The sequence below is a fragment of the Lathyrus oleraceus genome, chromosome 2, assembly GCF_024323335.1.
Source record: "Lathyrus oleraceus cultivar Zhongwan6 chromosome 2, CAAS_Psat_ZW6_1.0, whole genome shotgun sequence".
NCBI lineage: Eukaryota > Viridiplantae > Streptophyta > Magnoliopsida > Fabales > Fabaceae > Lathyrus > Lathyrus oleraceus.
In genome coordinates, this window is record NC_066580.1 from 45,236,912 (window position 1) to 45,261,171 (window position 24,260).

Genomic DNA, 24,260 nt, shown 5'->3' on the forward strand with positions numbered 1-24,260 from the left:
CGTGGATCCCGTCGAGTACGACGGATGCGTAGGGGTGCTAATACCTTCCCTTCGCATAACCGACTCTCGATCCCATTCTCTTTGGTCGCGAGACCATGCTTTTTCCAGGTTTACTCTGAGCGTTTCCTTTCCCTCTTTTGGGATAAATAACGCACGGTGGCGGCTCTGTTGTTCTTGTTCTCCCGCCGGTTTTTCGCGTGATGCGACAGCTGGCGACTCTGCTGGGGACATAAGAGAAGTTGACCTATGCTGGTCCATCTTCCCTAAGCGAGTCTCTCCTAGCGCTCTCTAGGATAGGGTTTGGTTGCTTTTGCTGTTATTTATTGCATTCATTTATTTATTGTTTGTATTCATGTTTGCACTTATGTTTGCATTCATTCACATTCATTATTCATCTGGCGGGTTGTCTGTTTCTCTCTGTTGGGGTGGGAGTTACATGAGGTAAAAGGCCCAATACCCAGGCCATGGGTGAAATCTAGGATACTTAGGAATAGAGTGATTCATGGGAAGCGGGTGGTATTGCGCCACTTAGCGGAACATTGATATCACGAGCAGTTCAGACCCTGGTGGGATATTATCGTTACATACTTCGGGTGTGTATATGATGATATTCTGCGAAAGGTTATTTATGCTGCGTTTCTCTCGACCTTACCCTGGCCTAGATGACACCCGTGAGTGGGGAGGGAATGATCATTATTACAGGTACAGTTGGTGACTTGTTGGTGACTTGTGATCCTGTTGGTGACTACTGGTTCAAAATTTTGGGGTCTCAGATGACTTTGGGTTTCAGATGAATATGTGGTTCCGAGTTCAAGCCGAAGCTTTGATCCTGTGTTCTGAGAGACACAGCCAACCAGTCGTGTCTGCATCATTTGCATCATAGCATGTTTATTTTCAAAAAAATACGCAATAAAAAAAAAAGATACAAAAAAAAAAGAAAGAAAAAGAGAAAAAAAAACTAATCCCTACATGCATATCACTTCTCAGGTACATTCCAGAGCTTGTTCACTGATAGAGATGGCAACAGTCCCAGAGTTGAAGCGAAAGACTTGTTCCTACAGCTTTCACCGTGAACCTTTGACGTCTCTGATTGAGTTGAGCAACCTTATGACCAGTGGTAACCAGAAGGGGTTTGTTGACCAGTATGGAGATATTCTGACACTGTTGAAGATGGTAGTCGATCCGGTGCCGTTGCAGACTCTTCTACAGTTCTACGACCCAGAGCTTCATTGTTTCACCTTTCAAGATTATCAGTTGGCGCCTACTCTTGAGGAGTACTCCATTCTGCTGAGTGTCCCGGTCCGGTATCAGGTTCCTTTCTTGGATGTGCCCAAGGAGGTTGATTTCAGAGTTGTTGCCAGAGCTCTCCATTTGGGTATCAAGGAAGTCAGTGATAGTTGGAAGTCCAGTGGGGATGTTGTAGGATTGCCTTTGAAGTTTCTGTTAAGGGTAGCTAGAGAAGAAGCAGAGAAGGGAAGTTGGGAAGCCTTTCATGCTCAGTTGGCCGTCATGATCTATGGGATCGTCCTGTTTCCGAGTATGCCCAATTTTGTTGACTATGCTGCAGTCAGTATTTTCATTGGAGGAAATCCAGTTCCTACTCTGTTAGCTGACACTTACTATGTTGTTCACAGTAGGCATGGTAAGGGTGGGGCTATCAGGTGTTGTCTCCCGCTTTTGCTCAGATGGTCCTTGTCTCTCCTGCCAGTCAGTGGACCTTTTGTGGATGCTCAGAGCACGCATAAGTGGACTCAGAGGGTTATGTCTCTTACCTCCTATGATATCAGATGGCAATCTTACCGGATGGATGTGCGTAACGTCATTATGAGCTGTGGAGGATTCCGTAATGTGCCACTCGTAGGGACTAGGGGTTGCATCAATTACAACCCGGTTCTTTCTCTTCGCCAGTTGGGGTTTGTGATGAAGGGAAGACCACTTGAGGCTGAGGTAGCAGAAAGTGTGTATTTTGAGAAGCAGAGTGACCCGGATAGATTGGAGCAGATAGGAAGAGCTTGGAAGTCTATTGGTATGAAGGATGGATCTGTCTTAGGGAAGAAGTTTGCCGTTGCTATGCCTGATTACACTGATTGGGTCAAGGAGAGAGTAGAAACTTTGTTGTTACCCTACGATAGGATGGAGCCGTTGCAGGAGCAACCACCTTTGATCCTTGCTGAGAGTGTGCCTGCGGAGCACTACAAGCAAGCCTTGATGGAGAATCGCCGTTTGAGAGAGAAGGAGCAAGATACCCAGATGGAGCTGTACAAAGCCAAAGCTGATAGTTTGAACTTGGCTCATCAACTCAGAGGAGTGCGAGAAGAAGATGCTAGCAGACTGAGAAGCAAGAAGAGATCCTACGAGGAGATGGAGAGCATGTTAGATGCAGAACACCGGGAGTGCTTGAGGCTGCAGAGGGTTGAGGCCAGCTATCAGAAGAAGATCAGAGACTTGGAGAAGCAACTCAGAGATAAAGACATCCAGTTGAAGAAGGAAGTAGACTTGAGACAGGCATCAGAGAACCACCTTGGAGGAGAAGTGGTAGAGCTTAGACGACAACTGAAGGAGAAGATCACTCTTTTGCCAGAATGTTCAGAATGTGACCTGTTGATAGACCAGTGTCAGTACTTGAAGACTCTCATTCCGGGAGGCCGTTTGTCTTAGCTTGTATCTTTGATATGTATGTTGAGAATCACCTCCAGGCTTGTTGGATAGGATTCATTGTTGTACTCCGATTGTTTGGATTTTCTTTGTCGACTTTGTTGTATGATCCTGTTACTCATATAGATGAGGTTGTTGGTTTCACCTTGTACGCATCACTCTTGTGTATGTTGTTTCTGTGCTTCTGTGTTGTTCTTGCTGCAGGTTGCCATCTTTCGAGGATGACTCAGGCTCTTTGAATGCCTGAGGAATGAACATATCATGTGCATCATACGCATCATTAGCACCATACTCATATCATTTTGCATAACAGGTGTTCTTGGTCGTGACTTCTCACTCTTGGTTCCTGTTCAGGCAGGATAGCTGATCAACGTCCGCACCGCTACTCAACAAGACTGAATCAACAGAGAGGTATGGATCAAGTTCAAGCTGAGTTGGCTGAGATGAAGGCTAACATGGCCCAGTTTATGAATATGATGCAAGGGGTTGCACAAGGTCAAGAAGAACTTCGAGCCATGGTTCAGAGACAAGAGGCTGCAATTCCACCGGTCAACCATGCTCCGCCAGAGGGAGGCCCAGTCAATGATAATAATGTTGCTGCTGCTGTACCCATCAACAACTATGCTGTAGGTGATGAGTTGGGGGGTATTCGAATCAACGGTCAACCTATTGCTCCAGATGCCGCTAATGCCAGAGCAGTCCGTGCCCCGGCCCGTAATCCTGCTCCGATTGTTGACAGACAAGAGGATATGTTCACTCTGCTCAGTGAAGACGAAGACGTTCTGGGAAGGGTTGATGAGAGGGATCGTAAAGTTGATGCCCTTGCTGAGAAAATTAGAGCTATGGAATGTCAGAATTCTCTCGGTTTTGATGTTACCAATATGGGGTTGGTGGAAGGCTTGAGAATTCCTTACAAGTTCAAAGCACCGTCCTTCGATAAATACAACGGTACTTCTTGCCCTCGCACCCATGTGCAGGCTTATTATCGAAAAATCTCTGCGTATACCGATGATGAAAAGATGTGGATGTATTTTTTCCAAGATAGTCTATCTGGGGTTTCTTTAGACTGGTACATGGAATTAAAGAGAGATTCGATCCGATGCTGGAGGGATCTGGGTGAGGCCTTCTTGAGGCAATATAAACATAACATGGACATGGCGCCTAGCCGGACTCAGCTGCAGAGTCTATGTCAGAAATCCGGAGAGAGCTTCAAGGAGTACGCCCAGAGGTGGCGTGAACTGGCTGCTAGAGTTCAACCCCCTATGCTGGAGAGGGAGTTGACAGACATGTTTATCGGTACTCTTCAGGGTGTGTTTATGGACCGGATGGGGAGCTGCCCATTCGGTAGTTTTTCTGATGTTGTCATTTGTGGAGAGAGGACTGAGAGCTTGATTAAAACTGGGAAGATCCAAGATGCTGGTTCCTCTTCTTCTAAGAAGCCATTTGCTGGGGCACCTCGTCGAAGAGAGGGTGAAACTAATGCTGTTCAATACCGCAGAGATCAGAACAGAAGTCAACGCTGTCAGGTTGCTGCAGTGACCATTCCGGCACCTCAACCTCGTCAACAACAACAACAAAGAGTTCAACAACCGCAACAACAACAACAGCAACGTCCGTATCAGCCCAGACAAAGGATGCCTGATCGACGTTTTGATTCGCTACCCATGTCGTACGCCGAACTGCTGCCCGAACTACTCAGGTTGGGGTTGGTTGAGTTGCGTACAATGGCTCCGCCTACAGTATTGCCTCCTGGGTACGACGCCAACGTCCGTTGTGACTTTCACTCTGGGGCACCAGGGCATCATACTGAGAAGTGTCGGGCTTCCAGCACAAGGTCCAAGATTTGATCGATGCCAAGGCGATCAACTTCGCTCCAGTGCCTAACGTCGTAAACAACCCTATGCCTCAGCATGGTGGGCATAGAGTGAACAATATTGAGGGGAAAGAAGCTGAAGATCTGGTTGTTAATGTTGATGATGTTCAGACTTCTCTGCTAGTTGTGAAGGGCCGTCTGCTGAATGGGGGTGTCTACTCGGGCTGTGATGAGGATTGTTTGGGCTGTGCAGAATCTGAGAATGGTTGCGACCAGTTAAGGGCCGGTATCCAGGGTATGATGGATGAGGGTTGTTTGCAATTCAGTAGGGCTGTAAAAGATCGTGGGACAGTGTCAACTATCACCATTTACTTTAAACCGTCTGAAGGACGTGGACAAAGGGTCGTTAGTGCACCTGCAACAAATGGTACCCCAGTTACCATTTCCGTGCCTGTAACCATCAGTGCTCCAACTACTATCGTTGCGTCTGGAAGAAGGGCTGTTGAGAATAGTAGAGCCGTGCCGTGGAAGTATGATAATGCTTACCGCAGTAACAGAAGGGCTGAAAGTCAGACGAGACCAGTGAATCAAGCTCCAGTGACAATTGGTTTACCGAATAGAGTTCCTGCAACTGTTGGTCCGGCTGTGGATAATGTAGGGGGTCCAGGAGGTTTTACCAGAAGCGGTCGTCTGTTCGCACCGCAGCCTTTGAGGGACAATAATGCTGAGGCTCTCGCCAAAGCAAAGGGTAAGCAAGCTGTGGTTGAGGAAGAGCCTGTCCAGAAGGAAGCGCCCGAGGGCTCATTTGAGAAAGACGTGGAGGAGTTTATGAAGATAATCAAGAAGAGTGACTACAAGATTGTAGATCAGTTGAATCAAACTCCGTCCAAGATTTCTATACTTTCACTGTTGTTGTGCTCTGAGGCACACCGTAATGCCTTGCTGAAGATGTTAAATCTGGCTTACGTGCCTCAGGAGATTTCTGTCAATCAACTGGAGGGTGTGATGGCCAATGTGAGCACCAGGCATGGTGTAGGATTCACCAACCTGGACTTACCGCCTGAAGGGCGAAACCATAACAAAGCCTTGCACATCACCATGGAGTGCAAGGGGGCAGTGTTGTCTCACGTATTGGTAGACACCGGGTCGTCGCTGAATGTGTTGCCTAAGCAGATTCTGAAGAAGATTGATGTGGAAGGGTTTGTGCTTACTCCCAGTGACCTGATCGTTCGTGCTTTCGACGGATCCAAACGTTCTGTGTGTGGGGAAGTTACCTTGCCTGTGAAGATAGGTCCTGAGGTATTCGATATCATCTTCTATGTTATGGACATCCAGCCCGCCTATAGTTGTTTATTGGGGCGTCCATGGATTCATGCAGCAGGGGCAGTCTCGTCGACTCTCCATCAAAAGCTCAAGTATGTCTGGAACGGTCAGATTGTGACCGTGTGCGGTGAAGAAGAGATTCTGGTGAGTCATCTATCCTCGTTCAAATATGTTGAGGTGGATGGCGAGATCCACGAAACTTTATGCCAGGCGTTTGAGACTGTGGCTCTTGAGAAAGTGGCGTACGCTGAGCAGAGGAAGCCAGGTGCTTCAATTACTTCTTACAAGCAGGCTAAGGAGGTTGTTGATTCTGGCAAAGCTGAAGGCTGGGGCAAGATGGTGGACTTGCCTGTCAAAGAAGACAAATTTGGCGTTGGTTATGAGCCTCTCCAAGCAGAGCAGAATGGTCAAGCGGGTCCGAGTACCTTTACCAGCGCTGGGCTGATGAATCATGGCGACGTCTCTGCAACCGGTAGTGAAGACTGTGACAGTGATTGTGATTTGGACAACTGGGTTCGCCCGTGTGCACCAGGGGGGTCTATCAACAACTGGACGGCTGAAGAAGTGGTTCAAGTTACTCTTCTGACAGAGTAATTTTCTGTTGTTTTTTCATTTTGCATGAAAATCCTACGATCTGCCCAAGGCGTAGTGATTCATTGTAGGGCCTCATCATGTTTTAATGATTATCATTAATGAAGGACATTTTTTGCAATCAAACTTTGTGATCCCTGTCTTTCTTTTTTTTTTTTTTTCATCTTTTTTTCAAAAACAATAAAAATGGCAATGTTTTTGTTTTTTGTGACTTTATTGAACTCTTTTTCTAAAACAAAGCATTAAACATGCAGAAGCGATCTTATGGCATTCACTATGAACAGTTCTGTTATGGCTCAGTATGATTTCGACAATCCCATCTACCAAGCTGAAGAGGAGAGTGAGGAAGACTGTGAACTTCCTGCAGAATTGGTCAGATTGCTGAAGCAGGAGGAAAGGGTCATCCAACCTCATCAGGAGGAGTTGGAGGTTGTTAATTTGGGTACTGAGGACGCCAAAAGAGAAATCAAGATTGGGGCTGCTTTAGAGGACTCTGTCAAGAGGAGGCTGATTGAGATGCTGAGAGAATATGTGGAGATATTCGCCTGGTCATATCAAGATATGCCTGGGTTGGATACAGACATTGTGGTGCATCGATTACCTCTTAGAGAAGGATGTCCTTCGGTCAAGCAGAAGCTTCGTAGAACGAGTCCTGACATGGCAACTAAGATCAAGGAAGAGGTTCAGAAGCAGTGGGATGCAGGTTTTTTGGCTGTTACAAGTTATCCCCCATGGGTGGCCAACATCGTTCCTGTGCCGAAGAAGGATGGCAAAGTCAGAATGTGTGTCGATTACCGGGATTTGAATAGAGCGAGTCCGAAAGATGATTTCCCATTACCTCACATTGATGTATTGGTTGATAATACGGCTCAATCCTCGGTATTCTCTTTCATGGATGGTTTCTCTGGATATAATCAGATCAAGATGGCGCCAGAGGACATGGAAAAGACGACATTCATTACACCTTGGGGCACGTTCTGCTATAAGGTGATGCCATTTGGGCTAAAGAATGCTGGTGCTACCTATCAGAGGGCAATGACGACTCTCTTTCATGACATGATGCACAAAGAAATTGAAGTGTACGTAGATGATATGATTGCGAAGTCGCAGACAGAAGAGGAGCACTTGGTTAATTTGCAGAAGCTGTTTGATCGGTTGAGAAAGTTCAAGCTGAGGTTGAATCCGAACAAGTGTACGTTTGGGGTGAGATCAGGGAAGCTTTTAGGCTTCATTGTCAGTGAGAAAGGGATTGAGGTTGATCCAGCAAAAGTCAAAGCTATTCAAGAGATGCCTGAACCGAAAACGGAGAAGCAAGTCCGTGGGTTTTTAGGGAGGTTGAACTACATTGCAAGGTTCATATCTCATCTAACAGCCACGTGCGAACCAATTTTCAAACTGCTTAGAAAGAATCAAGCGATCAGGTGGAATGATGACTGTCAGAAAGCTTTTGACAAGATAAAGGAGTATTTACAGAAACCTCCAATCCTTATACCTCCAGTTCCAGGGAGACCTCTGATAATGTACCTGTCAGTGACTGAGAACTCGATGGGGTGTGTATTGGGACAGCATGACGAGTCTGGTCGAAAAGAGCATGCCATATACTACCTTAGCAAAAAGTTTACCGACTGTGAAACAAGATATTCACTGCTCGAGAAAACTTGCTGTGCTTTGGCCTGGGCTGCTCGCCGACTGAGGCAGTATATGTTGAACCATACTACCTTATTGATTTCTAAGATGGATCCAGTGAAGTACATCTTTGAGAAACCGGCTCTCACCGGACGCGTTGCTCGTTGGCAGATGATTCTAACAGAATATGATATTCAGTACACGTCACAAAAGGCCATCAAAGGTAGTATTCTGTCAGACTACCTCGCCGAGCAACCGATTGAAGATTATCAGCCTATGATGTTTGAATTCCCTGATGAAGACATCATGTATCTTAAGATGAAAGATTGCGAAGAGCCTCTTGTCGAGGAAGGACCGGATCCTGATGACAAATGGACACTGATGTTTGATGGGGCTGTGAATATGAACGGTAACGGTGTTGGGGCAGTATTGATCAATCCTAAAGGTGCTCATATACCTTTTTCTGCCAGATTGACGTTTGACGTCACCAACAACGAAGCTGAGTATGAGGCTTGTATCATGGGGATAGAAGAAGCCATTGATCTGAGGATCAAAACGCTTGACATTTATGGAGATTCCGCTCTAGTGGTCAATCAAGTCAATGGAGATTGGAATACGAATCAGCCGCATTTGATTCCGTATAGAGATTACACCAGAAGAATACTGACGTTCTTCAAGAAGGTGAAGTTGTATCATGTCCCCCGGGATGAGAATCAGATGGCTGATGCTTTGGCAACTTTGTCGTCTATGATCAAAGTTCATTGGTGGAATCATGTGCCACATGTTGCGGTGAATCGACTCGAGAGGCCTGCGTATGTGTTTGCAGCCGAGTCTGTTGTGATTGATGAGAAGCCGTGGTATTATGACATCAAGAACTTCCTCAAGACTCAGGAGTATCCTGAAGGTGCGTCGAAGAATGACAAGAAAACCCTGAGAAGGCTAGCTGGAAGCTTCTATTTGAATCAGGATGATGTGTTGTATAAGAGAAACTTTGACATGGTCTTGCTCAGATGCGTGGACAGACCCGAGGCGGACATGTTAATGCAGGAAGTTCATGAAGGTTCCTTCGGTACTCATGCCGGCGGACATGCAATGGCTAAGAAATTGTTGAGAGCGGGTTATTACTGGATGACTATGGAATCCGATTGTTTCAAGTATGCTCGGAAGTGCCATAAGTGTCAAATTTATGCTGATAAGGTGCATGTACCACCAAGCCCTCTGAATGTCATGAATTCGCCTTGGCCGTTTGCCATGTGGGGCATTGATATGATTGGGAAGATTGAGCCTACTGCTTCGAATGGACATCGCTTCATCTTGGTTGCGATTGACTATTTCACCAAATGGGTGGAAGCAGCTTCCTATGCTAACGTTACCAAACAAGTGGTTACCCGGTTCATCAAGAAAGAAATCATCTGTCGTTATGGAGTTCCGGAGAGAATCATCACTGACAATGGTTCGAATCTCAATAACAAGATGATGAAAGAGCTTTGTAAAGATTTCAAGATTGAACATCACAATTCTTCTCCTTACAGACCGAAGATGAATGGTGCTGTAGAAGCGGCGAACAAGAATATCAAGAAGATTGTGCAGAAGATGGTCGTTACGTACAAGGATTGGCATGAGATGCTGCCTTTCGCTTTGCATGGGTACCGTACCTCAGTACGTACGTCGACCGGGGCAACCCCTTACTCCCTTGTGTATGGTATGGAAGCTGTCCTACCTGTTGAAGTGGAGATTCCTTCTCTGAGAGTTTTATTGGATGTCAAGCTGGACGAAGCCGAGTGGATTCGAACAAGGTTTAACGAGTTGAGCCTTATCGAAGAGAGACGGCTAGCAGCTGTATGCCATGGACAGTTGTATCAGCGAAGGATGAAGCGAGCCTTTGATCAGAAAGTGCGTCCTCGAAGCTATCAGATCGGTGATCTAGTTTTGAAGAGGATCCTCCCTCCCGGTGCAGATAACAGGGGCAAGTGGACTCCTAATTATGAAGGTCCGTATGTTGTGAAGAAGGTCTTCTCCGGTGGAGCCTTGATGCTTACAACTATGGATGGTGAAGACTTTCCGTCTCCTGTTAACTCAGATGTAGTCAAAAAATACTTCGCATAAATTGACCCGCTGGACAAAAAGAAAAAAGAGTCCAGGCAAAAATGGGCATCCCAGCGAACCAAAAAAACAGAAAGAAAAGGTTCGGGCAAAAATTAGAGATAAAATGAAAAGAATTTGTACACCCGGTAAGTCGAAAACCCGCAAGGGCGGCTTAGGCAAAAATGGGTATCCCGGTGGATTGAAAACCCGAAAGGGCGATCCAGCCAAAAGAGGGATTAAAGCGAAGACTACAGTCTGAGTTGTCTGTACTTCATCGAGCTTTGTCGTCTGCCATCTCGAAAGATGTGATCCGTCCAGTCATTCTTCTCAGAAAGCAAGGAGTTGGGAGGAAAACTGATGATCTGTGAGTTATAACAGAATTGGGAAATAGTGGATGCCGTGTTCACATTGCCATTAGGATAGATTTTTCCTTTTATGCACAATTACCTCTTTCTAGGAATTGCTTCCCAATGTATTTGCCTCTTCAGGCACATTTTCAATCAATAAAAGTCGTTATTCAGATAAATGGCTCTTTTGTTTTTATTTTTACTGTTTTGTTTGCAAAAATGTCCGAATTTTTGATAAGCATTGCATATAAGAACATGAAGGCTACACAATAACGTGCAAAAAGACAAAACATTTGAAAATCATTTTGAATGTTGAGGACACTTGAGCGTATCTTGTCCATGTATCCCGTGGGGGCATTTTGTTGTGCTGTTTTTCAGGATTGGCATCTGTGAGGACGTTTCCTCAGCAGATATTTTCCCCAAGCAAGTTTGGAAGCTATCAGAGCTATGTTCCCCTGCGGAGACGTCTGTGGATAGTGCCTTCTATTCCCCAACAGATCTAAGGATTGCCTATCCCCAGCAGGCCTGTATTTGCCGATTTCCTCCCCGAGTGAGGCAGGTTCATTGAAATTTATCTCCAACATTTATCCTATTTGTGGACTGAAGGATATCCCCAGCGGAGTTTACCTTCCCCCCAGCAGCAGTGCTATTCTCCAACATGAGTGAGAAGTCGTTGCTCTCCCTGCAGAGTCTCCCCGCAGAGTTGGAGTACCCGATCAGTTTTGGCTCCCCAGCCGGAGTTTTTCATCATTTTTGCATTTTTGCATTTTAGTGATCATTGTATCCTCAAACTGCGTAGCATTCCCATTCAATATGGAGCATTACGCCATAGAAAAATTCAAACATATGCATTCATGTGTTAACCCAATCAGACAATATCCCCGGAAGAGGCGGATCATTTTGTTCAACATCGGTGTAACACGCCTGCTACAGTGGCTACTGACAGCACTCAGGATTGATATTCCCCAGAGAGGTTTATTTCCTCACCCGTCCGAGGACGGAAAGTTTGTTTCTCCCCAGTGAGATCCCCAGCAAGTGGTCAACCTTGCCTTGACATATCTAAGATGTTGTTCTTGTGATACCGGTAAGTGTCATGCCAGCGCCCGCGTGTGTTTCTTTGTTTGGTGTCGGTAAACACCATTGTTTCGGTGTCTGTAAACATCAGGTATTCTCCCCAGTCATCAGTAAATGTCTGGTCATCATTTTTGGTGTCGGTAACACCATTGTTTCGGTGTCTGTAAACATCGGGTTTTCTCCCCAGTCATCAGTAAATGTCTGGTCATCATTTTTGGTGTCGGTAAACACCATTGTTTCGGTGTCTGTAAACATCGGGTTTTCTCCCCAGTCATCGGTAAATGTCTGGTCATTTTTTGATGTCGGTAAACATCATCTTTCGATGTCGGTAAACATCGAGTCTTTTCTACAGTCATCGATAAATGTCTGATAATCCCCAGCTAGAGATCCCCAGTAGAGTCATCGGTAAATGTCCTATCTGGTTTCTAGTTGCAAATATTTGTTTTTTCCCTTAGTGAAGTGTTCCCCAGTCATCGGTAAATGTCTGGTCGTTTTTGGATGTCGGTAAACATCATCTTTCGATGTCGGTAAACGTCGAGTCTCATCCCAGTCATCGGTAAATGTCTGGTCATGCTTTGTTTCCTTGTTGATAAAATCAAGATCCCCAGAAGTCGTCGGTAAACGTCTTGTCTGATTACACCACAAAGATTTTGTTCCTCCCCAAGTGGAGACGCCATCGGTAAATGGCCCTGTATGCTTCGATATCGGTAAATATTGAATGCCCAGTTTTATCCGCCATCGGTAAATGGCCCCGTTTTCTTCGATATTGGTAAATATCGGATCCCCAGTTGCAGTAGCCATCGGTAAATGGTCGAGTTGAAGTTGATATCGGTAAATGTCAAGTTTTCTTTGAAGCCGCCATCGGTAAATGGTCTTGCTTCCTTTTACATCAGAGTTGTTTCCCAGCAGCCGTCGGTAAATGGTCGAGCTGAAGTTGATATCGGTAAATATCAAGTTTCCAGTTTCTAAACATCGGTAAATGGTTTCGCCTTTCTGAAGTTGTCAATTGCAGGCGTCATCGGTAAATGACGTGGTTCTCCTTGTATCATATCCGGCAGAGTGCAAATTTCTACGGTTCTTGGTATTCAATCCCTGTTTACCCTGGAAGTTTGACAGCCGTCGCTATCATCCGTTCGGGTTCCCAACTGATTGAATAGGGGCAGCTGTAGCACCTCAAATTTGCACCTACTTCTTGTACATACATTCTCATATTAGGTCATAACATAACATGGTCCACTGCATAACATTGCATTGTCCCTTTGCCTCAAGTGCAAGTCATCAGAAGAATTAGGTCAAACTGGTCAGGAGATCAGTCAATCAAACAAGCAAGTGCAATTCTCATTGAGCCAAGGCCCTAGGGTTTGTCCAACATGTTCACATGACCTAGGGGTCCTTTTGGAGTGTTTTGGTCAAGGATTGGATGTTCAGAAGTCATCAGTCATGGCTCAGTTCACCAGAAACCCTAAAAGTCAACTGTTGGTCAACTGTGCATTTAATCAGTGATTTGATGGTTGGATTTTGTTTGAGAGGGCTCATTCATGTCCAAATAGGCCTCATATATCATGTCAAACACCATCATGGAAGAATTTGAAGCCAGATCAGAAATTTCCAAAAATAGAAACTGGACCTGTAATTGAAACTTGCCAAAAATGGAAACTTCTTGAGCCTAAACTTACATCATGATACAAGCTTCAAATGAATTTTTGCCCAACATGAAAGTTGAATAACTTGTTCTCCCATTTCCAAAAAGTCCAAGAACACTCAATTCCCATGTATGGTTGGCAAGTTATGATCAATTCATTCTCCAAAAGTTTTGAACTTCAAAAGGCCATATCTCTCAAACCATTTGGCCAAATTGGGTGGGGTTTTTTCCTACAAGTCACATTTGATCCCCTCTTTCCAAATATGCAACCATCATTCACCAAAACATTACCAATCAAAATGGCATTTTTGGACTTGCATGAATTAATTTCAAGTGAGGTTGAAAAATGAGTTTCAAAATTAACCACTTCCAACCAATTCTACCAATCAAATATGTTCAGAAATCATATTTTGGACATGTTCAAGGCCCATTTTCGTGCAGTACACACACCCATCACCAACTTGCTTGAAAATTGGCAAAAGGACACTTTTCACCAACTCCATTCCACTTTTTCATGAACCTTGATCAGTACCATTGAACAGAGTATATATTCATCATTTTCTCTCTGAAGGAAACCCTAGCAGCCACTTTGAAAAACAGAAAAAGTTGCATTCTCTCAAGAACCCTCATTTTGCATTTTGGATTTTTCTTGACAAAACCTCAAAACCCTCGAGCCAACCTTAGTTGCTGCATCATATGCTACTGTTTTTGAACCCTTTGAAGGCTGGATATCTCAACTATGAAGCTTGTTTCTCTACTGTTCTAAAGAAGCTCTCCCATGGAAGAATTTGTTTGGAGCTAGAAGCAAGGCATATGAGCATTCCATACTCGACCATTCATCAATACCAACACCATAGTACATCTGTTTCAACAATACACAAGGAAACAACCACTGTTCCAGCTCTGTGCTCCAAGATTGGTCAGGTATCAAATCTCTCCATTTCTAAAATCATGAACTACGCCTTGTAGATCTTTTTGCCATGAGCTTACTGAGCTTTGAATCGAAGGAAACGGTTAGGAATTGAGAGAGAAATTTGAAATCCAAATTTGATGTTCATTTACATTTTTACATGATTTGTCCATTTTAGCATGAGTTGAGATTAATGGAAGTTGATTTACGTTTGAGCATGTTTAGATGAACATTTTGGTATATTTGTTTTTGATTTTGGTTGCAATTTTTTTTTCTGCTGGAGATTACAAGAGGAACGCGTGTTACTGTGTTATTTTCTTTTCTGCTGCCAAGCCATTAGATCCATAAGGGTTCGTGTGTTTGCTGTGCATGGTGTTTCTTGAAGAAACACTCTGATTGGCCCAGCGCGTTACCTTGCTTGCGCGCTATTGGCCCATGGTTTTGCTGACCGGGCATTGCCCCCACTAACCCAATAAAGCGCTGAAACTCTATACTCAGCAGGCGCCTTTCCCTTTTTGATGCCTGCTTTACTGCGATGCATTGCCGTGCCTTTGTTTCATTGGCTAGTATTTCCTGTTGACTGGGCGTTGAAGTCCCATTTAAGTGGAACGGCAGCGTTCCATTGCTCCTCAAATGCCATTCCAATTTAAATAATTACTCAATAATTATTAAATAGCATTTCCATTCATTTCTTTTTTTTTATTTCATTTTATTTACAATCTTCAAAAATTCATAAATAATTAAAGGATGATCCAATTAAGATGGGATTTGTTGCATTGATCTCCTTTTTTCATCTAGTTTTTTATGAGCATTTTTATTCAAATTGTGAACATGTGAAAAATTAAATGTACTATGGTTTTGTTCATGTGGCCTATTTTATGTATGTCTCACCAAATCATTTGTGAAATAGTCATGATTCAACCTTTGACCTTGAAACTTTTTGTGCACAAACTAGACCTCTCTATGGTGATTTTGGTGTAAAGATCATGAATTTATCTTATCTGGTTTGTGAGCTATGAATTTTTGAAGTAGGGTGTGACAATTTGTGTCACACCATCGATGTGCAACTTGTTGATTTTTATAGCCATGCCTATTGACCTCCAAATGGATTGATTTTTTGTATGATTGAGCTTGAATATGTCTAGTTTGCATATGATTTTTTGTGGATTTGTTTATGGCATTTTCCATTTGTTTGAGATTTTCTCCCCTGTTTGACCAAAATGTTGACCTTATGTGATGCATGTGCCCATTTGTTTTGTGAAATGCTCATACTTTATTAGATGGACATGAAATTTTACATGAGATAACTAGACATCCTAAGCTTTGCCATGGTTTTAGTCCCATTCATTTATCATATGCCATCTCTGATTTATGAATTTTTCAAGTTGATGCATGTTTGGTTGACTTCTTTGAGCAAGTTCAAAATTACCTTGCCTTTCTGATTTTCATTGACTATCTTCTACTTGTCCAAATGAGTTGAAATTTGACATGCTTACCTTGCTGTGGGTTGTGATTGATCATGATTTATTTGATGATTTTTGGAAATGTTTGAGATTGCTTTTGAGTTAAGTCTTGCTGTTGACTTCTATGAGCTTCTGTTTGCTATACCTTGACCTAAATTGTTCATGAAATGATGATGATAATTGATATGAATGTGAAACCAATTGGTATTGTTTCTTGATTGTTTGAACATGATTTTGGATGCTTGCCACTTGCTGTTTTAATGTTTTCATTCCCTTTTGACCCTAGGCTTGTCCTAGTGGTCCTGTTACTCACATTTGAGTTCATGTTTTCAGGTTGACCAACAAATGACCAATGAGACCAATTCTTTTGGATTGAGCTTGCTTGAATATCATTGTTTAACTTGTTTGTTTTGTAGGTGGCTTGGCTCACATGCCTTAAGCCTTGTGCCTTGCACATTCATTTGCTTCTGATTAACTGTTGATGTCTGTTTCCTTTTGCTTAATCTTGAAGTTGTATACTAATGTCTGTTTGACTATTTCAGGTGCTTTTAGTTGCTCAGTTCCTTGTGAACTTTTGCTTTGCTTTGCTTGTTAAGCAATTTGCATTGAGGTATATTTCTAATCTTCATGTAGTCTGGAAGACCTGGCCTGTTACTTGGCCAGGCAACTGTCTGAAGTCCTCCTTAAGAGGCAATGTTTGTGACTGTTTACATTTGTCCTTGTATGGAGTCAAAGACCTCCTAAGTGAAGAGGCAATTGGCAGAACCCAAGGGATATGCAATCTATCCCCTGCTATTCTGTGTGTCATCTGCTTTGCTCACACCACTGTGTTGATGCATTGCAGATACAGACCCAAGATCTTGTACAATTGTACAGTTGAGTCAGTTTCAAATGTGTAGGAGGGTTCCCACCTTCTGAACCTACACATTCTTGTCTTAAGCTCTCCCAGGCCAGGGATAAGAGCTGTGAAGTCTCATCTTCACTCACCTTTCATCTGCTTCACCTTAGCCCCTCAATGGCAAGGTTAAGAGCTAACACTACCCAGTTCCAGTGGTTTGTTTGTTGAGGTTGATATGACCCCTCGACTAAAACCTGACCTTGTTTGAGCCCATTGCTTGTATATAGTGTGTGCTACTTGTGCTTGTGTGTTTGCTTTAGCTTGCTTCCCGTGCAAGTTAGGTTTAGTTTGACTTGCTTCCTGTGCAAGTTAGGTTTTGCTTGGCTTGCTTCCTATGCAAGTTAAGTGTGTGTGTGGCTTGCTTCCTGTGCAAGTCATGTTTAGGATAGGCTTGCTTCCTGTGCAAGTTAGCTAGAAACCTTAACTTAGGGATGATTTTGCATGACAACATCTAGGCTCGAGTCGTAGTCTCCCTAGTTGTGTCTCCCTCTGTTATCTGGTTAGGCTAGTCCTTTATCCCCCGTAGGGGAACTACGTCGCCCTGATCCTCATACCAGATGAGGTACGTAGGCAAGAGATGAGCTGATCTCTCCGGGCGCCTATGTCTTTGTTTTGTCTTGTTGTGTGCTTGGAAGCTGATGTGAGTCCATCGAGTGGCATTTGGGTTCCAGTGTGGGTTTGTTGGTTCGGATGCTGATGTAAGTCCAGTGATTGGCGTTCAGGCTCCACGTTTGCCTTTTTGTGTGTGTTTTGGTTCGGATGCTGATGTAAGTCCAGTGATTGGCATTCAGGCTCCACGTTTGCCTTTGCCAGTGTTTGTTTGTGTGCGTGTCAGCCGAGCTACGAATGCTCTGATTCTCCTTCGTCCAAGGAGATACGTATGCATAGGATGCGACATCCTAGCGAGCATGTGTCGTTTCCCCAGTCCGAACTACTTCGACTCTGATGTCTATGCCTGATAGACTAAGTAGGCCCAGGAGGCGATGTCCTGCCGAGTCAGTCTCTTTTGTTTTCTTGTGTCTCTTTCAGCCAGTGTGTGTGAGTTTGAGCAGTGTTTTTAGCAACCATTTTCCTTTCTATTGTGCGTGGATCCCGTCGAGTACGACGGATGCGTAGGGGTGCTAATACCTTCCCTTCGCATAACCGACTCCCGATCCCATTCTCTTTGGTCGCGAGACCATGCTTTTTCCAGGTTTACTCTGAGCGTTTCCTTTCCCTCTTTTGGGATAAATAACGCACGGTGGCGGCTCTGTTGTTCTTGTTCTCCCGCCGGTTTTTCGCGTGATGCGACAATTGGACAAACCATATTTAATTTAAATGCCTTATTTTAGTATTTTTAATTTGAATAAATGCCAAATAAATTTGTTGACCACTTGTGATGACTTGTTTGAGTTTGATTATTGTTGTTGGGCCTTGGTCAAGGTTGATTTGACTTTGTCAAATTAATATCATTGGATTTAGGGGATTAATGGAATGTACATTCCATCTCCCAAAATGAATGGATGATATTAATTTGGTAAAAGTCCTCCTTTGACCAATTTGTGTTTTGATCCATTCCCCTACCATTTCATCTCATTCCCCTTCTTCATTCATTCATTCCATCTGGTCTATGATATCTGAAAATCCTAAGGCTAGTTGATTGAAAAATCAACATAAGTATGGATGAGATTAGACCACCTCTTTTGCATATTCTTTTTTTTTTTGTGGTATGTTTCATGAGCATAGTCTATTATACTATGTCTCTAACATGCATTAACACCAAAATTCTATTGCCCGACCTCAAATAGTTGTGACTTCTACATAAATCCAATTATGATTGCTTAACATAGCGTTAAATTTGTGACACAAAAGGCATAACATTCCAATTAGTGAGATTGTAAGTCTCCCCTCTTTCATGGTATTGTGTGGAAACTTGGCCTTTTTTCCTTCCTTTGGAAGATGTCTTGGTTCAAGGATCCATGCTTGTGATAAGTGGGTTGAGTGTTCTCCAAAGAATGACTTCAAATTAAAAAGCAAAAACAAAACAATACTAACTTCTAACCTATTAACTACTTAATTTCAAGCCATTTACTTTAATGCAGTTTACTTTTAGCATTTTATTTCATTTTCCATTATTCATACCATTCTAATTGTTTATGTTAATGCAATTTTCACTTTGTCCACTTGGACCATATTGTGTGATATATTTTGTTTGTGTATACTTTGTTTGTTTGTGTGGTCTTTGATCATTAATGTACATAATAACAATAAAAGACCCTAAAAGACTTTTGAGTGGACTGTTGACTTGATCTTGGACAAATGGACTTAGAATCTAGGAAACCTTCCTATGCTAAAGGACTTGGCCAATGCCAACTTTTGTGAAACCAAGTACTTGCAATTTGAAAATTCATTTGAAGGCATCTTTGAAGATCTATTATTTTGAACCTGTGACTTGTGGAATTCATCTATCACATGGGTCTTATTTGAAGAAGATCATGGAGTTGCTAAGCTTGGATGTGGCTATATTTATTTGATGCATTTGCTCTTCAAGATAATATAATTGTGCATTTGTGTGTTGCTTGATTCTAAAAGTCCAAGGGAATTCTGGGTTTCTATTGACATTCTTGTCTATTGGATTGCTACCCATTTGGTCAGATCTTTTCAATTATAAACTTTTAATTTTGTACATATGATAGTCTCTTCATCTTCTCCCTATTTCTTTAATTTCAAAATATCTCCCTCTCCTTTTCAAAATCTTCTTTGATTGAACTTATTTTGTTCTAAACTTTGACCACTTTTGCAAAAAGGATAGAAACTTTGGCCTTATGCCATTGCATTTTCAAACTTCTTTTCTTAAATCAAACTTGTAAATAGACTTAACCATACTAGAATTAAACTTTCGAAAAGCCAAAAAGAACTAACTCATTCAAACCATTTTTTGGCCTTTGTGCCTTTCAAACTTAATTTCTGTTAAAAGCAATGCATCCACTTTGAAATTTGTATCACGAACTACGAGGTTTTGATCCCTCATTTTTATGTTGGTACGTAGGCACAAGACCGAAGGTCTTGTCAAACACAAAAATATAATTAATGAATTCTTTTCTCATCCCCCATTCTATTTGTTTGTAAACATCACTTTATACCAAGTACATATGCACACAAAAATGGTTCCCTAGGAGTACCTAGGACACTTTGGGTGCTAACACCTTCCCTCTGTGTAACCAACCCCCTTACCTGTAGTCTCTGACATTTTATTAGTTTTGATTTGAAAACTTCTTACTTTTGGGTTTTGTTCGTACTTTTTCCCTTTTCCCTTGGAAACAATAAAAGCGCGGTGGCGATTCTTTGTTGTTTGATCTCTAGCTTATCCATAGCCTGATGATCATGAATTTACCGCTACAGATGATATGCTACAAACTAAGTTATAGAGGATGATATATATATATATATATATATATATATATATATATATATATATATATATATATATATATATATAATATATATATATATATATATATATATATATATATATTATATATATATATATATATATATATATATATATATATATATATATATATATATATCAACGAAAACTGAAAAACATAATTGAGATGAAAAGTGCCTTATTTTTGGATTAAAAATAAAATATTTAGGAAGACAGAACTTTTAATGATATAAAAACATAACTGAGGTTGCTCGGATTTGAAACATATATCCTGAATTAGTTTAACCCTCGATTTTCAACTTAAACAGATGAAATATATAGCATATTTTTAAAAGAAAAAAATATGGCGCGTCAATAAATTATACCTTAGTTTTTCAATACATGGGATGAAATCGTTATAGTAAAATATATTATTTGTAGTAGTGTTTATCTAGAATCCAATCCTCCTTCTCACCATCATCGCCACTTACGACGGCACAGTGGGTACCATATGTTCATGCAATGAACATAATTTGTTAACTCTACTGATGTTGGCCTGTTACAGTCACAAGAAAGTCACAGTGGTGACTATTATGTTGGCAAAATTGTTTCGTCCTTCCTAATGAAGAAAGGGAGGATATATATCTTTTATTGCCAAAAGAGAAAAGAATTGTTCTTTAATTGCAGAGGAAAAGCTTAACTAGAACAAAAGAGAGAGTAAATAAAAGGCCATACACAAGTAAAGAACATTAAAGAATCAATTACAATAGTATATATAGATAGATATATTTTTGATGGTCATCAGTAGCAACCAATATACAATAGCGATCGATCGAGCTTGAAGCAGTTCAGAGAATATTTTGGTTTGTCATTTAATTTTAATTCATTATAACTCTACATTTTCTGCATTTTATTATCTGGTTATACACATAAAATCAATACTTAGTCTTAAAACTTTATACTGTCGTGCAATAACTAATTTTAAAATGTCTTAGAGGAATACTTTTCACTTATACTATATCAATATAAAATTATTTTATATTTTTCATGCATCTTCTATATATTATAACAATTAATTAATAAAACAAAAACTATAATTAAAAATAACATAACATATATATATTTGTAAGAATCAAAAGCAAACAAGACAAACAGACTGAAATGAAGTTGTATATTAATATAAATCAAATACATATTTAAATGTTATCTTTTCCTTAAAGTATCCAATTTCCAGGCAAGGGATCTAGTAATTAAGAGTGTGGATTTTATTTAGTTAAATGTATTTTTTCCATAATATTATCAATATAATTTTTAACACTCTTTGTATGGTTGCTTAAAATTTACAGCATCTCCTCATACGTATCGAAGTCACATAATTCAAAAGAAGGTTAAAAAGTATATATGTTCAATAATGTGTTGTTGGCACTTGGCAATATCTTTAGCGGAACAAAAGTGTTTAATGTTTTTATTTTTACAAATAACAATGTTGAACTTAATGAGTATTATCATACAAATCAAAAGATAAATTTGAATTTGCATCAAAATATTCATTAAGATGTTGAAATTTGGGTTGAAAATATTCAATATACAATCTTTTCATCAACAGGTTGGGATTTGAAAATGCCGTACGATTGGACTATGAGTGAACCATTGGATGAAAAGGAATTGGAAATTGAAACAGAACCCTCTGAAGTGACTCATGTCAATGAAAAATGTTGCAAATTTGATAATCAAATTAATTTGATTAGTGAAGCATATCACTTGGTATATGGAGGTCCAAAGAATTTGTTAGATGAATCTTGTAATCTAACTGAAATTGAGACCCCTATGCAAAACAGTGTGCTACATATTGCAGCTTGGAATGGCAATGATGAGATTGTTACTCTTTTAATTGAACGTGCTCCAAAACTTTTGTTCAAATTGAACAAAAACAAGGATAGTGTATTACATGTTGCTGCAAGAAATGGACGCATCTCAACCATTAAAAAGCTATTTGAAGGTTATACTAATTTTGAACGGCATGATATAAAAATAGCATGGTTTAATTACAATCAAAATGAAAGTTTGGAAGATGCTTATGATGACAAGTCCAACATGAAGGATCTATTAAAATTTGTGAAACTAGAGAATGGTGAAGGCAACACTATGTTTCATGAGATAATGTTTTGTGACAAGAGAAATATTGTTGGGAATATGATTTTCAAAGTTTGTGAAGAATATAAAACTGAAGATTGCTCTGGGAAATCATTGTCAAATAGTTGTTATGAATATGTGACAGATATTGTTAATCATGAAAAGAAAACAGTACTTTATCTTGCAGTCGAAAATGGAAACACAGATGTTGTTGAAGTAATATTAGAAAAGTGTGGAAGGAATGATAATACGAGAATGGGATTATCACCTTTGATAGCAGCAATAATGATTCATAATCAAGGTATGTAATTACATATTTACATAGCTAGATGATAATATACGAGAATATTAGCTAATATTTATGTTTATGTTTCAGAAATATTGAGGATGATAATAAAAAACAAGCCAACTTGGATCCATTCAATGGATAAACATGATAGGTTTCCTCTTCATTATGCTGCATCTATAGGTTACCTTGACGGTGTTGATTTATTACTTGGATTATGTAAATGTTGCACAATTCAAAGAGATAAATATGGCTATTTTCCAATTCATCTAGCATCTTACGGAGACCATGTGGAAGTAGTAAACAAGTTGTTACAATATTGTCCAGATCCAACAGAGATGCTTGACACTTCACATGAGCGTAATATTCTTCACATTGCAGCAAAGCATGGAAAATATGAGGTAGTACGCTACATATTAGAAAGTGAAATTCCTCAACATCATAAGCTAATAAATCAAAAAGATAAAAATGGAGATACCGCTTTGCATTTGGCCGCAAGATCATTGCATCCCACAATTGTATACTACTTAGTTAACCAAAATAACAAAAGGGTGGATCTTGATTTGGTTAACAAAAACAATGAAACGGCTCTTGACATTGTTAGTTCACATTACGAGCTTGATAAATCATCTTTGAGACAGGCAAGTTTTATCATTCATTTAATTATTCTCAAACACTAACAAATTATAATATAAAAATACTTAGCAATTTTTAATGTTTGTAATATTTACAGCATCTTTCATGGACCGCACTCAAATCTGCGGGAGCAAAGCAAAGTTCAAGGAAAGGTAGACCCACTATTGAATCTAAACAAAGAAAGAATGATGAAAGTAAAGACAAAAACTTAAACCATGTTAAAGAAAACCAACAAAGTGAGAAAGAGAGTAAAGAAAAAGAAAAAGCTTCAGAAATATATAAGGACAGATTAGAAAACCTCACAATTGTTTCAACCCTTATAGTCACAACATCAGTAGCAGCATGTTTAGCCGTTCCAGGTGAAGCAGAAGGAGAAGCGCATAACTTAAAACATGCAATGTTTCAGTTTTTTATCATCTTCATCACAATATCATTGTTCAGTTCTATTAGTGCTACAGTCATACTCTTTTGGGCAACACTTGGATTAAATGAATTGGTGACTTTCACTCTCAAGATTGTGATGCCACTTCTTGGAATCGCTCTCATTTCATTATCTTTGGCTTTCATGGCTGGTCTATACACTGTCATCAGTAAACTTTGTTGGTTGGCCAATGTGTTTTTGGTTATGACAGTGATATTTATTATCATTGTCGTTTTTCTATACATACTCCTTTTCCTTCCATCATCATCAACTATAAAGCTTTTGCGATACATTTCACACTACCCTTTTGTTTTTTTAGCCTCGCGTACTAAGAGTAAAAATCATCAAGACATTAATCCTTGGGGGTAGTATAGGTTAATATTGATGTGAATTGTGGCTACTGGGGTTTCATCATCTCACTTTTTTTTAATTATCCCCACTTTGTAATATGTGTGTATCTCTTGGCAAATATGTATGTTTCTCTTGTGTTACCAATAAATGCCAACAAATATTTATTCATAACAATGCTGGTTTTAGAAGTGATATATTATAATCCACTTTAGATTTATTGATGGAATATATATGAGCCGGATTATTTTGTCTTTTTTTTAAAATGATTTTTATAGTGTAATATAATCATGTGTAAAAAATATTTATAAATAATTTTTTTATAAAAGTTTCAAATGAACATTTGGTTTGAACAATTATTCTTAAAATTTTATTTTAGTTATTTTATCATTTTATTTAGTCTTTTTTCGGATATTAAAATTTCAAAAAATCACTTAATTTCAAAACTATTTCAAATAGCTTTTCATAAAAATCGTTCTTGAAATATCACTTTTTTAAAAATTTATGATTTCGACTATGTTTTGTTCTTTAATAATGATGTTTATATTATAGGATGTCAAAATTAGTCTTTCAATTTAAAAAAAATGAATATATAAAAAT

General features: G+C 40.3%; 1 protein-coding gene across 2 annotated transcripts in view; it reads left to right on the forward strand.

Annotated features, from left to right (window-relative positions):
- Nucleotides 1-23,837, forward strand: part of LOC127118004 (protein ACCELERATED CELL DEATH 6) — a 31,229-nt gene extending 7,392 nt beyond the window's left edge. Inside the window, exons 1-4 of one of the 2 annotated variants that reach the window (XM_051048136.1) lie at nt 20,652-20,699; nt 21,443-22,270; nt 22,346-22,896; nt 22,989-23,837. In XM_051048136.1, the coding sequence (XP_050904093.1) occupies nt 21,457-22,270; nt 22,346-22,896; nt 22,989-23,681 (2,058 nt within the window). In that variant the 5' untranslated portion in view covers nt 20,652-20,699; nt 21,443-21,456 and the 3' untranslated portion in view covers nt 23,682-23,837. Of the gene's footprint in view, nt 1-20,651; nt 20,700-21,442; nt 22,271-22,345; nt 22,897-22,988 lie in introns of those variants that run through there. The other variant, XM_051048137.1, reaches the window with a different exon arrangement.
- Nucleotides 23,838-24,260: the final 423 nt, after the last annotated feature.